Source organism: Chiloscyllium plagiosum, chromosome 36 (genome assembly GCF_004010195.1).
Source record: "Chiloscyllium plagiosum isolate BGI_BamShark_2017 chromosome 36, ASM401019v2, whole genome shotgun sequence".
NCBI lineage: Eukaryota > Metazoa > Chordata > Chondrichthyes > Orectolobiformes > Hemiscylliidae > Chiloscyllium > Chiloscyllium plagiosum.
In genome coordinates this window covers 1746102-1761974 of record NC_057745.1, presented here as the reverse complement: position 1 = coordinate 1761974, position 15873 = coordinate 1746102, and the positions used below count along the sequence as shown (strand labels likewise).

At 42.9% G+C, this 15873-nt stretch overlaps 1 protein-coding gene across 2 annotated transcripts in view; it reads left to right on the top strand.

Annotated features, from left to right (window-relative positions):
- The window catches only part of LOC122540889 (A disintegrin and metalloproteinase with thrombospondin motifs 7-like), a 184685-nt gene extending 170125 nt beyond the window's left edge, over window positions 1-14560 (top strand). For both annotated transcript variants that reach the window (XM_043677125.1, XM_043677127.1), the window contains one exon: window positions 11751-14560. In XM_043677125.1, the coding sequence (XP_043533060.1) occupies window positions 11751-11908 (158 nt within the window). In that variant the 3' untranslated portion in view covers window positions 11909-14560. The remainder of the gene's footprint in view (window positions 1-11750) is intronic.
- Window positions 14561-15873: the final 1313 nt, after the last annotated feature.

Here is a 15873-nt window from a genome sequence, read left to right as displayed (position 1 = left end):
ATGAGCTCCATTGAACAAGTTCAGGCATTATGCTATTTAAGGAGATAGCAGGACAGATCAGTAAAAGCTTAACCAAAGAGGTAGGTTTTTCAGAATGTATCAAAGGAAGGGAGAGATGCCGAGAGCTTTATGGAGAAAGTTCCAGAGTGTAGGGCCCAGCACAGCAGTCAGTGGGCGATGGGAACCAGGGATACGTATAGGCTGGAATTGGAGGAGAGGTGAGATCTCAGCGCATTGTGCAGCTGGAAGGGATTATAGACAGTGGGGAAGGGGTAAGCCTCTGAATATGTCATAGAACAAGAATACACTTTAAAATCAAAATGTTGGGACAACCAGGGACCAACACAGGTCAGCAGATATCGGGGTGGGGGCGTGGGGAGTGGGGAGCAGGAGTAGTGAATGCAGTCAGCATGATTATTTATCTTATTCATCTTGGGATTGTGGGCATCACTGGCAGGATCAGCATTTATTGTCCATCCCTAGTTGTCCTTTGACAAGATGGTGGTGAGCTGTCTTCTTGAATGATTGAAGTCTATGTGCTGTAGGCTGACCCACAATGCTGTTAGGGAGGGAATTCCAGGATTCTGACCCAGTGACACTGAAGGAACGGTGATATATTTCCATGTCAGGATGGTGAGTGGCTTGGAGGGAGTAGTGTTCCCATGTATCTGCGGCTCTTGTCCTTCTAGATGGTTGGCGTCATAGGTTTGGAAGATGTTAAGGAGTCTTAGTGAACTTCTGCAGTGCATCTTGTCGATAGTGCACACTGCTGCTTACTAGTTGTCAGTGGTAGAGGGCATGAATGTTTGTAGATGTGATGCCAATCAAGTGGTCTGCTTTGACCAGGGTGATGTCAAGCTTCTTGAGTGTTGTCGGAGCTGCACCCGTTCAGGCAAGTGGGGGGAGTATTCCATCACACTCCCGACTTGTGCCCTGTAGATGGTGGACAGGCTTTGGGGAGTCAGGAGGTGAGTTACTTACTGTGAGTTATTTATTCCTAACCTGCTCTTGTAGCACAGTATTTAAATGGCTAATTTTAAAGGCAGACAGCAGAGATTTGATGAGCTCATGTTTAAGATGGATGGAAGATAGGGGGCAGTTACAGCAATGCAGCATTCAATACCAGCCGTAAAAATAGCATTGACAGTGGTTCCTGCAAGAGTCATGCTGAGACAGAGCCGTCATGTGCAGTGTGCAGTGTACACTGAGGTGGAGTTTCCCAATAGTCCATCGCCTGTTTGTCTGAAGTCAGCCAGTGAGGATTGCAGTGTGACTGGAAAGTGAAGCCTGGAGCAGAAAGCAGTGTTCCCATCAGCTGCTTAAGAGGGCCATGTGCAATTGGTCTTAACGACATGACATGTACGTGAACTTGGAATTAATCTGTAATCAAAATTGTAAAACAAGCTAAACGGAGATAATTAAAATTAATTTGGAGCAATTCCATGTTTTGACTTATTCCAGGCAAAACTACTTTTAGAAAATAATTCTCCCTTTATTCAAACGACTGAATGTTATGTTGTTTTGGCAAAGTGCGAACAGTGTCATTTTTTTTGGAGGAATTCTCATGTGAGGCCCAGCAGGATCTGACCAAACCCATCTTGTTAACGACCTACCCCACTCCTGTAGTATCTCTCACATCCTACTCTGTCCCCATCATACCAAGTACCATTCCCAGAACAACTCGCCACTCCATTGATATCTGGCAAAAATCTGGTATTCCTGCTCCTTTGTTGAGAGATGGCTGTGCACCTGAACACTGTTGGCAATCCAGCAATCACACTCTCACACACGCACAGCACCCTATTCTCAGCCAGTCGCTGCTTAACCACCAGCACACACAGGTTAATTGTCCTTATATACATCACGTCCAAATGTGTGAGGTGATTCACTCTGGAAGGAGTAACAGGAATGCAGAGTACTGGGCTAATGGTAAGATTCTTGATCGTGTGGATGAGTAGAAATATTTCGGTGTCCATGTACACCGATCCTTAAAAGTTGCCACCCAGGTTGATAGGGTTGTTAAGAAGGCATACGGTGTGTTAGCTTTTATTGGTAGAGGGATTGAGTTCAGAGCCATGAGGTCATGCTGCTGCTTTACAAAACTCTGGTGCAGCCGCACTTGGAGTATTGCATATAGTTCTGGTAATCGCCTTATAGGAAGGATTGGAAGCTTTAGGAAGGATTCAGAGGTGATTTACTAAGATGTTGCCTGGTGTGGAGGAAAGGTCTTATGAGGAAAGGCTGAGGGACTTGAGGTTGTTTTCATTAGAGAGAAGGAGGTTGAGAGGTGACTTAATTGAGACATATAAGATAATCAGAGGGTTAGATAGGGTGGACAGTGAGACCCTTTTTCCTTGGATGGTGATGGCTAGCACGAGGAGACATAGCTTTAAATTAAGGGGTGATAGATATAGGACAGATGTCAGAGGTAGTTTCTTTACTCAGAGAGTAATATGGGCATGGAACGCACTGCTTGCAACAGTAGTAGACGTGCCAACTTTAAGGGCATTTAAATGTTCATTGGATAGATGTATGGATGATAATGGAATAGTGTAGGTTAGTGGAGCTTCAGATTGGTTCCACCGGTTGACACAACATCAAGGGCTGAAAGGCTGTAGTGTTCTATGGTCTATGGTCAATGCTGTCTAGTTCCCTCTACTGCTTCCCCACTGCCCAGAGACCACCCACAGCTTGCTTTTGTCCAGTCAGGGGGGCTTCATGCATCAGCAAGAAATTAGTCAGTTCCAAATATGAGCTTTTATTGACAGCCATCAAACAAGGAACACAAAGTAAATGAAAACAAATCTAACCAAATGCTGTCATCCTGCCCTTGACAGTCTCTGATTGCTGCTGTCCACAGCCTGGAGTCTGGCTGTCAGTCAGCTCCAGTCTGGCAGGTAGAGCTCCGTGCAACTAACTTTGTTATCCACACAGACAGCATCCTCCAGCTCAGTGTCCTCATCCCTCCTCCTGATCAATTACTCCCATTCCCTGGCTTCTCAGCGTCTTATCATATCACTTTGTTGCCTACTCCACCTGTGCTGAGCACAGCACGTGATGATAGGTCCATCAGGGCAGAAGTAGGCCTTTTTTTAATTTTAATTTGTTGCTTTTCTGGCTGGGCCAGCATTTATTGCCCATCCCAAGTTGTCCTTCAAGTCTGGTCCACCATTCAATGAGACAATGACTGATCTGATAAACCACGCCTCCACTTTCCTGACTTTTCCCCATAACCATTACTGATCAGAAACATCTGTCCCTTTTAGCCTTGAATACATGTAATCACCACCCCAGTGGCAATCTGTGGTAAAGATTCCACACATGATCCTAGAGCACTCTAAGGATTATGGTCTGCTCCATATGCCCCTGAGCACAGTATGTGCCTTAAATTCGTGAAAGTGTCTCTTCAGCTGAGTGACCAACACATTACCCCAGAAAGGGTGTAGCTGCTATGCTCTGATCCCTTTCCCATCCCTAGACCATCCTCAACCATTCCATATTCCATTGGAATCGTTAGAGTCTATCATCATCCCTACATCACTTATGATGCAGCCCTTGGAAGTTCCCCAAATGAACCAGGGCACAGTTGGTCAGCATTCACAATACGTTGCTGCAGATCCAGTTCCAAGTGGGTATTTATAGATCATTCTTCTAAAAATCCAGAAAATATAGATGCTATCTATTTGATTTCTCCGCATAGGTCACCCTTCTCAGACCAGAAATCAATCTCCGAAACCTGTGTTCCCACTTTTAAATTGATTGTATTCATCCTTGGGTAAGGAAAGGGATTGCAGTTACGTTGATATCAAGAAACAGTTTGACATTGGTAAACAAGGTTCCAAAGAACTCTGTCCCCACACCTCACTGGGAGAAAATGCTGGAAATTGAGCCCCACTACTCCCAGAGCTGTAAGAAAATTTAAAGATTTTAAAATAAATACACAATGTTTACTAGTTTATTTGATCTTCAGGCCCAGATTGATAGAAAGCAGGGCCAGGTTTCTGTACTGGACAAGAATTACTATTTATTACAAGTAATTAGACTCTAGCTACAGGTGAACAGTTATAAACCAAAGATTTACCAGGATGTTGCTGATAATGGAGGGTTTGCATTATAAGGAGAAGCTGGACAGGCTGAGACTTTTTTTTCACTGGAGCTTAGGAAGTTGACCTTATAAAGATTTATAAAAGCATGAGGGGCATAGATAAGATAGGGGTGTTCAAAGCCGGGGGCATATTTTTAATCTGAGAGGAGAAAGATTTAAAAAGGATATGGGGGGCAACTTTTTTACACAGAGTGGTTCGTGTGTGGAATGAACTGCCAGGCGAAGTGGTGGATGCGGGTACAGTTACAACATTTAGAAAACATTTGGATACGTTAATGAAAAGGAAAGGTTTAGAGGGATATGGGCCGAGCACAGGCAAGTGGGACTAGTTTAGTTTGGCAACATCATTGGTGTGGACTAGCTGGACCGAAGCATCTATTTCTGTGCTGTATGACTCTATGAATACAAATTAAAAGTCTAATCCTCTTATAAACTCCCCTTACACACACAGACAGACAATCACATAGTTGTTGCTAGACAAATGATCTCTATTATCAATAACTGGTCATTAGTCCATAGACCAACAACTTCATGTTGCCAGCAAACACTCCACCTGTATGTCTCTTGGCTTCAAATCATCTGTAACGTACGTGTCAGTTACAGCTTGTTCACACAGTTGTTTACATGATACATACAATGAGGCTCAGGCTGCCTGCTTTCAAAACACACGGCCATCCTCTCATTGTAGACCCCAACTTCTTAAAAAGCATCTTAAAAAAAGCTACAAAATTCCAACAGGACTAGACAGGGTAAACACAGGAACAGTGTTCCCAATGACCGGGAAGTGCAGAACTAGGGTTCACAGTCAAATGGTGCGGGATAGACCATTTATGAGTAAGATGAGGAGAAATGTCTTCACCCAGTCAGTAGTGAGCCTGTGAGATTCTCTGCCAGAGAAGACAACTGAGACCAAAACATTGAATGTTTTCTGGAAGGCATAGACATAGATCTTCAGGCTAAAGGGATCAAATAGTATGGGGAGAAAGTGGAAATACAGGACTGGGTTGATGGTTCAACCATGATCCATGGCATAGCAGGTGCGAAGGGCTGAAGGACCCACTCCTGCTCTAATTTTCTATTTCTCAGCCCAAAATTACAACACAAATTTTTTGGAGATTTTGGATAGAGAACAGTTAAAAATTACTTATTCTGTCTCTGTAGTTACTAAGACAGCATCGGCTGACCTTTCGGAAAAGCTGTTTTTATTTTGGGTACAAGTGAACTATTGAATGTTTTTGTCAGCGCCCAATGTGTCTTGTGTGCCCTGTAATAAATACATCCTTTTGAAACACTCTTGGTTTGTTCAGTTGCCTGTGACAGATTAAAGGGAAGTCACCCATAGCTCTCGCAGTGGCTTTTTCTCAGTAATTTGGCAGTGCCAGGATTGCAACACATTAAAGCATTCCTCATTGTCTCACTCCTCATGATCTGGAGGATTTATTTCCTCTCACCTTCATGCTTTCTGCAGTAATTTGGCCTCTTGTCACATTTGGCTCATTAACAGCTTCTTGTTTTCCACTGCCAACCTTTTAAAGGGAATCTGCAGACCCCTGGACATGTCAGTGGAAATGATTCACCTCCAAACCTATTTGCCAGCTGTTCTGAACAACATAATGCCACAATTCCCCTAAAATAAAGAAGATACGGGGATGGAATTTGTTGGAGTGAGGCATCATGTCATTAGACTTTCTCTACACAATTCAGCTCCAAAACCCGTCTTGAGGTCATAGGGTTCTTGTTGGACAATGCATTTAGATCCAACCAATCTCCTGATACCTCATATATTAAGCTGGGCTAAGGCCCAACACCTTTGGATCTTGTGGAGCGCAAGCCTAAACCCATAGCTCTCTGATTGTTCCTGATTAACCTTCCAATCCAGTGCTTGTTCACACAGTTGTTTACACGATGCATACAATGGGGCTCAGGCTGCCTGCTTTCAAAACACATAGCCGCCCTTTCAAACATCGGTTTTAAAACAACACTCTCTCATTGTAGACCCCAACTTCTTAAAAAGCGTCTTAAAAATAACCTACAAGATTCTAACAGGACTAGACAATTAAGTACAGTATGATGGTTAGCACCGCTGCCTCATCGCAGCAGGGACCCAGGTTTGATTCCACCCTCAGGTGACAGTCTGTGTGGAGTTTGCACATTCTCTCCGTGTCTGCATGGGTTTCCTTCCACAGTCCAAAGATGTGCAGGTTAGGTGGATTGACCATGGTAAATGTGGGGTGTGGGTGGGATGCTCTTCAAACAGTTGGTAGAGACATGATGGGCCAAATGGTCTCTATCTGCACTGTTTCCACAGATATCCCTTTATACTTAGAGAGTTGAACTAAACTATTGTGGAAGTTTTTGGAATGAAGATTCCTTCCTCTGGTAGAGGCTGGATGAGCTGCATTGTGGAGCCAATCCCTGATGGGAATGTAACTGGCCATTAATACTGTGCAGCGTTCTTAGTGAGTTTTGTTACCTAGTATGGTGACAAAACATCTGAAAACGGACCTTCTGGCTCAGCAAACAAACTTACACCCAGCGTTCTTAATGTATAAACCAGCCAGCTGTGAGTTGGGAATCTCCAAATCTTGCAGATTGATTTAACTCTCTCCGCTGTTCACTAATATCCCAGATAACTTATTGCACTTGGTCACCAGATCCAAAATGTTAACTGATTTCTCTCCAAAGATGTTGCCAGACCTGCTGAGCTTTTCCAGCAATTTCTGTTTTTGTACTCACTATGCTGCTATCAGCTCTTACTTCTGGAAAATTCTTGTGATACTTATCGACAAAAGATGCTGCTACCAGTTCCTTAGACACAGGCAAAACAAAAGTTTAGTTCAACTTTCTGAGTCTAAAGGGACATCTGCAGAAATAAATCCAGTTTGATTACATCTTCTACAGTGTGTGTTCCACAAGAGGGAAAGAAATCAAACCTACAGTGGATTTATACACTGTGCAGCAGCAAATAATTCCCAAATTTATGAGTAAATGCGAATCCATATTCAGACATAAGTATTGTGAGGTCACAATTGCTTTGTCAGCTTGTGATATAATCATTGTAGGATCAGGAACCAAGGATTGCAGAAACAAAATCAGAAATTGCTGGAAAAGCTCAGGAGGTCTGGTAGCATCTATGGAGAGAAATCAAAGTTAACATTTCGGGTCCAGTAACTCTTACTCATAACTCCCAATATGGTCCTGAGATGTTAACTCTTGATTTCTCTCCACTGATACTACCAGACCTGCTGAGCTTTTCCAGTAATTTCTGTTTCTTTGTTTCTGATTTAGAGCATCTGCAGTTCTTTCAGTTTTTACCAAGGATTCCAGTCTCAGGGTAAAGCTTTGGTCCAATAGCTTTGGGATCAGGATAAATATTTTCATGCAGAAGATTGTGAAATTCTGGAATTCTCTTCACCAGAGAGCTGTGGATGTTCAGTCATTGAACATTTTCATCGTTTAAATTATTGCATATTAAAGCAAATAACATATTGTGCGACACATCGTGCTACTGCTGTTCTGATGAAGGGTCACTGGACCTGAAACTTTAATTCTATTTCTCTCTAGGCAGAAACTGCCAGACCTGCTGATTTAATCCAGCATTTTCTATTTTTGTTTCAGATTTGCAAGAATCGCAGTTCTTGGTTTTACTAACATAGTTGGGTTTTTTTGGGAAATTGGAGTTGAGTTAGAAGTTCAGCCTTCTTCTGTTAAAATGATGGAGCAGTATTGAAGGGCTGAATGGTCTATTTGTGCTGTTCTTTATGTTTTTATGTTCTTCATTTGCCATCAAAATAACTAGCTGCACCCAATGTGTTGTGTTATCAATGTGTCTTTCTGTGGATGAGAGATAGAAATGGAAATGAAGCCAGCCTCCCCCATCCTTTGGACGAGTCCACCATTTTGGACTGTCTAGACACAACCGAGACAATAGGATAATGGGCAGGTCAGAGGGGAATGGGTAAGGCCTCAGCCCAGCAAGAATCAAGAGAGGAAAGAAGATTGAAGTGTTTCAGGGGGGTAATAGAGAACTTCATCAATCCTGTCTGTCTGCACAAGATTATTTCCTCCCAAGTTTCTCACTTTGACCTCTCTAACTCTTTTTGGGAATTATTTAAAATTATTTGTTCATGAGGGCTTTGATGGTATTTGTTACCCACAAGTGGGGGCAGTGGAGGGGCACCTCCATTGCTGTTCGGGAGGGGGTGCCTGTGTTTAGACCCAGTGACAATGAAGGAATGGTGATATACTTTCAAGTCAGGTTGGTGAGTGGCTTGGAGAGGAATATCCCTCTAGCTGGTAGAGGTTGTTGGTTTGGATTATGCTGAGGAAGGAGTCTTAGTGAGCTCTTATAGTGCATCTTACATACAGTACACACATGCTGCCACTATGCTTTGGTGGTAGAGGGAGTGAATATTGAAAGCAGTGGATGGGGTGTCAATCAAGCGGGCTGCTTTGTCTGGATGGTACAAAAACAAAACCAGAAATTGATGGAAAACTCCATTGGTCTGGCAGCATCTGTGAAGAGAAATCAGAGATAACATTTCGGGTCCAGCAAACCAACTCCCGAACTGTTGGTAGCTCAGAGAAAAGTTGATGTTTATGCAGAAGATGGGGTGGAGAAAGGAGTGACAGTAAATGGTAGGTGTAGATAGAGCCCAAAGAGAGAGAAAATCAGCTGGATAGACAAAACAGTGGGTAAAGGTCAGCCTGGGAGAATGGATAGCAGCTGCTGGAGACTATTAGTAGCTGATAATGGTTGAAGAGTCCAGAAGGTGGCAGGGTTCCCAAGTGGAAAATGACATGCTATTCTCATGCTGAGCTTTGCTGGAGCACTGCAGCAAGCCTGAGACAAGAGATGTTGGCCAGGAAACAGGCTGGGGTGTTAACTGACAAGCAATGAATCTCAGGGTCTCCTTCGTGGAAAAAAGTAGATGGGCTGTGAAGCGTTTACCCAGTCTATGTTTCGTGTCCTTAGTGTAGAGGAGACCGCACTGTGAGCAGTGAATGCAGTAGACTAGATTGTGTGAAGGTGTGCCTGGGGCCTTGGGTAGTGAGGAGGGAAGAGGTAAAGGATGGTTTGAGCTTCTTGAGTGTTGTTGGAGTTGCACTCATTCAGGCAATTGGGGATTATTCCATCAAACTTCTTGACATATCTCTTGTGGACAAGGAGACAGGAAATAGTTGCCTCAGATTTCCCAGCCTCTGAGTCATCAGTAACCACAATGTATTTGGCCAGTCCAGTGATGTTTCTGGTTCATGGTGATCTCAAAGATGTTGATTCTGACAATTAAATGTCAAAGGATGGTCATTAAACTTTCTCTTATTGGATATTTGTCTGACATTTGAATGACATAGCTATGACATTTTGCTGATAAGACCAAGTATGAATCATGTCCGGATGTTGCAGGATACGCTTCAGTATCTGAAGAGTGCCGAATGGTGCTGAACATTCTGCAGTCATCGGCAAATATCCCTAATTCTGACCTTGTGATGGAAGGAAGTTCCTGAGGATAGCTTAGACCCAGAGTACCATCCTGAGGAAATTCCATCTACTCCCTGAAACTCTCTCCTAAATCCTTGAAACTGATTTTGTCATTCTTGAAACTCATTCCCTAATCCTTTGTGATGTTTTAGTTCTATCTAAATTGTTGCTTTTGCCCTTTTTTTTACAAAAGGAACAAGGGAAGACTAGCAGGTGACCGTGAGGGGATTAAGAGTAGCCGAACAGACTCAGTATTTTGTCAAAGAGATTGCTAAGGGACTGGCTGCCCATTAAGACTCCTTGATGTATTTATAAATTGTGCCCCAAAAAATCCAGTTCCATTTAAGAAGGAGGTAGTGGATAAATTGGCTGTTGTTATCATCGAATGAAAATAACCCTCCTCTTCTTGTGCCATCTGTTAAATAAATAGGAGAAAGATGAAAAAGCCACATTTTTTTCAGGAAGTGTGATACTTGGTGAAAATTCTTCAGAGATTAAAACACTCTCCAGCCGTTGAAACACAAGTGTGTCAACTTAATTTTTGGTGATGGTGACCACAATTCTGTGACTTTCACCTTGGTTATGGAGAGAGATAGGTGCGCACAACAAGGTAGATTTTATAATTGGGGCTGTATTGTTCTATGTTCTATGTTCTATGTTCTAATTCATTTCTGCAGAAAGCTTTAAATCAACGAAAGAATTCCAATTGCATTGTTACAGAATCATAACTTAGAGTCAGCACCTACTACCAACTGACAATGTTTATTTATTTGACACCCCCCCAGTTCAAAACAGAGGTGCACCAAAGGCAAAAAAAATCAGAATAGAGATCAAGGAGGAACAAGCAGGTGGTGCCCAAGAGCATTTCAACGATTTCCATGTCATCTTTTGATGTGACTTTAGATGGGGGTGGATATGTTTCAAAAGTAAGATTGGTTAGCTGTATATTTAAATGAATCACTGGTGTCTGTGACAAGGAGATTTTACCAGAACAGAGACATCACAGAAACCAACTCTTTCGGGCCTCACAGGCTAATGCTGGTTTCTGGTTTCCTCACCAATATTTATCCCTTAGCAATGAAAACAGATGTCAGGCCAACATCAAGTTGTTTTTGTGTGGGCATGCTGTGCAAATCGCTGTATTTCCAACATTACAAACAATGACTAACTTCACAATTATTACATTGGCCATGAAGCCCTTTAAGACGTCATGAAAGAACAAATATGAGGTTTTTTTCCCCTTCTCTGGGGTAATAATGAGTTATTATAGAATCTTGTATTCCCAAAAGAGGCTATTCTGCCCATCACACCAATGCCACCCTCTTTATGAAAGCAAACCAATAGCTCCACTCTCTGCTCTGTTCCCAAAGCCCTTCAATTTTCTCCCCTCCAAGTACTCATCCAACTTTTTAAAAAGGTTTCTATTGAATCTGGTTCCACTGTGTTCTTAGACATCGCATTCCACACCACAACTCAGAATGTGAACAAAAAGCTGCTCCTCATCTTCCTTCCAACTCCCTCGCCACTTTCTGTATCTCTCTGTCCTCTGGTTCGCTGACTCTCATGCCTGAGGAGTTAGTTTCTCCTTATGCAAGTTATCAGAACTCTTCATGTGGTTTTCACAATAGGGATTGGTTAGCTCAGTTGGCTAGACTGCTGCAGAGTGACAGCAACAGTGTGGACTCATGGAGTAGATGGAATTATACCTTTACTCTATAAATACTAAGCACCTGTGAAAGGAGCTATGTTGTGTGACACCAGATCACGTGGAACTTGACCCTGGGTCTAAGTTATGTCCATGTTTATCATTGTCTGTACACAGTTATATTCAAGAAGGCCTGTTGTTGTTCATTTTCAAGAGTGTGGGTCACATCTTACTACAGGTTCCATCACTGTACTGACTGTGCTAGGTCATGGAGACTTGCCTCCATCTCTTGTGATCCACCTCAATCACTTGTTTCAGTCATTTGCCAGAGGGAGATTTGGTCCCTTATGGATTAGGGCTAATTACTTTAGTCTCATGAAACACGACAGCCCCCTGGGTGGGCTACTGACTGGTAATAGAATAACAAAGCAGAGGAAGGAGAGTGAGAGGAGAAGAGCTGGGACTGGCGGCTTCACACTAACTGATGTACATGTGTTCCTGCTTTTCCTTTCCTTTAGGTTACATCTGTGAACGGGATCGGTTGACGTTTGCCTTCTGCCAGACCCTTAAGCTGCTGGGCCGGTGCTACCTTCAAACAGTGCGGGCACAGTGCTGCCAAACCTGTCAGTCACATGGGGTACGAGACCGTGGCAATGAACGCGTCTCAAGGAGATGAGAAACCAACGCCGACTCCACAAGAAAAACTTCTAAAAAATGCAAGAAAATAAAGAGATTACAGGGACTGAAAGGCAGAAAAGCAATTCAGGAAAAAGAGAGATTTGTAAGAAGTCACTTGCTCTCTCTCTTTCTCTCTCTCTCTATACATATATATATATACGTATATATAAGGAAGAATCTTTCTTTCAGTATTCTTGTTTATGCAACCATTTTGACAGGACAACAATCCTAACTGCTGACTGCAGCCAGAATAAGGCATAACAGTGTCAGGATTGCTCCACATGGTCTGAGGCCTAGCGGTTGCTATAGATACATACCGTATTCTCAAATAAGTGGTGCTCCTAATATTTAAGAATGACACCTCTCCCATTAACAACACAGCCATGTGTCTTCTGAAAGTGGTTCTGCAAGTTCCATTTTTGCGAGTTTTCTTAAAAATTGGAAAAGCTGTATTTAATGGCACAAATGGTGAGAAGGCAGAAGATGCCAATGTGGTGCTGCAGTGTTGGACCAGCATCCTTTAACCTTTCCCTGGGTGTTGCTGCAGGGCAGCACAGAACCTTTATGTACTTGAATTTTTTTAAATCCTATTTTATTTTCGAGTTTCAAAAGTAAAGTTTAGGTGAGAATCATGTGTCATTCTGACTAATGTACAATGAAGACGGGCTGGAGTCATGGTGCTAAAAATCATTAAAAACAGCTGCACAGCAAATTGTAAGGTGCTGCCTAATAATACAGTACAATACACGCAGATCTGTGCTATTCCTTCTACTGAATATTTGTATGGATGTAGCAATGGTAATAGTAAGTGAAATGCTTTGTAAATGAGTCACATATAACAACTATTGGTGTCATTTAAGCCTCTATTATGGATTCTCTACAGGATTGTACAAAATGACATTTTTCTCCAAATATTATGTCAGCTGACCATCTCATTCCTTGGTTTCAGTCTTTCTGTTACATCCTATGATGCCTTCCACATTGGAAATTGCCACTGCCTGAGTTTGCCTCTCTTAGATTTTTGTTTCCCCTAGAGTAATTTAATTGCTGTTTGACATTGTCTGCCTCCTCTCCCATATCTCACTGTGTCACAGGGAGTGTTCTGAGCTCAGCAACCAGCTGTGTTTTCAGAATGGAGTCTTTACTAAAATGTGTCTCAGAGGCTGCATCTAGAATCTGTGCCCCGTGGTAGAGGTCAGATGGCTATGGCAGATCAGGAAGGACATTTGTGCTTGCTTGTGTTTCAGTCCAAACAGAGATAACAGCAGAGAGGCTCCTTCAGATGCACCTTCCACCATCTTGAGAGTAGAGTGGAAAGAAGTGAAGCTACCTACTTTGGTAGAACAAACAGAGTATTTCTGAAACGGTGGGAGTTTGAGAAGTATTGAGGTCTGAAAGCACCTGGGTGTCATTGCTCCTGAGTCACTGAAAGCCAGTGCATAGTTGCAGTAAGCAATTCACAGAGCAAATGCTGGGTTGGCCAGACATCACAAAACGAAGTGAGTATAGGAGTAAGGGTTAGAGCTGTATGGAACCTCGATGAGACCACACCAGGAGGACTGTGTACTGTTTTGGCCATCTTCCCTAGGGACAGATATTCTTGCCATCGAGGGAGTGCCGTAGTTCCTGGATTAACGGGATTGTTCTATGAGGAAGGATTGAAAAGACTGGGCCTGTATTCTCTCGAGTTTAGAAGAATGAGAGGTGATCTTACAGAAATGTGTAAAATTCTTAACAGTGCTCAATGGGTAGAAGCAGGAAGGAAGTGTCCCTTTGCTGGTGTGAGTTCCAGAATCACAGACGTGGTCTCAGAATAACGGCTAAGCATGAGGATTAAGATGTGGAGTTGTTTCTAAACTCAGAGAGCAGTGAATCTTTGGAATTCTCTACCTCAGGAGGCTCAGTCATTCAGTGTGTCCAAGAAGAAATCAATTGGTGTTTGGATGTTAAAGCCATCAAAGATATCTGGTGATGGGTAGGAAAGTGGCATGGAGGTAGAAGAACAGCCATGATCTTGTTGAATAGCAGTGCCGGCTTGATGGACCGACCGACCTGTTCACTCTTCCTGCATTGCTACGACCCAATCTATCCTGTGCTTCAGGTGTTGTCCCCTTGGTTTCCTCTCACACACTACAGGATGTTTCTACGCACGAATGCTAACTCAGAGTTTACCTCATGCGTATAATCTGCTCATCCTTGTCCCGCAGTCAGGTCCCTATCATTACACACTCCCAAGTATTTTCATGGACCCCTCAAGAGTGAAACACACTGAAAGGTCCTTTGTGTTTGAAGCTCCTGTTCAGCGACAACTCCACAAGGCTGAGGGGATGTGCCTGTGGCCCACTGTCTTCTCACTCCATACTCCCCTTTATCAAAGTTTCAGCCGTTCAGGCTGTCTTTAACAGATCAAAGGCTAGGGGCATTCCCGGGTTTGGACAGGGCATGATGGAAATTCAATCAGCCACATCTGGATGGCTGACTAACTCTGATTATTGAAAAGCTGCCCACTGCTTATTCTGCAGGTAATTACTCTCTCTTTCCATTGATTGTTGTCACCCTGTGTATCACAATAGTGCCAGCTTGCTCTGATTTTGTTTTGTGTAAACCTTTGACTTTAGCTAAATTAAAACCTGCATTGCACTCCCGAAAATTTCTGTGGTATCACATAGTATGTCTGACATACTGAATGCTCAGAAACTGCACATCTCAGGACAGAGTGGTATTCATTTTGGATCAGATAAAAAATCTCGCAACACCAGGATATAGATCAACAGGTTTAATTGAAAGAACTAGCTTTCAGAACGCTGCTTCTTCATCAGGTAGCTGGGAACAGGACCATAAGACACAGACTTTATAGCTTAAGAATACAGTGTCATGCAACTGAAATGATATATTGAACAAACCTAGATTGCTGTTTGGTCTTTCATCTTTTAGAATGGTTTGCAGGTTTTGGTTCATTAATATATAAATTCCAGAATTTCTTTTAAGTCACATTCCTGAGATAACTTAAGGTTTTATAGTTACAGTGCTTCCAAATAAGCCTGTTGGACTATAACCTGGTGTAGTGTGATTTTTAACTTTGTACACCCCAGTCCAACACCGGCTCCTGCACATCATGGATCAGGTTAGTGCAACATGTCATTCACAGCAAAGATTGTGATAATTCAAATTGTGTGCAGAAGGGACAGCTATTAGCAAGCGCAGAGGAGCTGGGAGTATGTTCCAGTGTTTGAACCTCAACTGGGTTAAGACAAAAGGTATCATTGTCCTGGTCAGTGAGACCGGTGAAATCATAAGCAGCTGTTACTCCCTGTGAGATGTGACTGTGCTTCCAGTGCGAAGTCTCACCTCAGTAATCATTGAGTATGTGGCTGTCATGGTCTATTAAGTCACAGCATTAACACAAGGATAAAAGACATGGACCATAGATTATAATCTGAACAATGAAACATTCTCAAGCATGGAGACAATCTGTCGCTGTAATTAAAAAAGACCTCTCTCCTTTCTCCAGTACAATTAAACTGAACTCTATCACTTGTGGCTCCTTATTCCAAAGTCAGATCTGATTAATGAGGTGAAGTGTCCAATCTGCATTCTCTTTCTGCTCCATTGTCTCTCTCTCTCTTCCTCTCTCTCCCTCTCCCCCTCTCTCTCTCCCTCTCTCTCTATCCCTCTATAACTCTCTCTCCCTCTGTCTCCCCCCCTCTCCCTTTCTATCTCTCTCTCTCTTTACCTCTCTCTCTCCCTCTCTCTCTGTTGCATAACTCCTAATTGAGATGAATTCAGAAACAAATACAATCCCAGTTTTCAGGGGAACAAGCTGATTGAGCAGACTGCCCTAAAGTGAGCAGTGGCTGCAGACTCAACTAGAGAGCCCACAAGCCTGGCCTCTGTGTGAAATCGGAGAGTGTTTCTCTTGAGATTTGTGTTTAAGATGCAGGGTGTAAGAAGAGGAGATGGTCC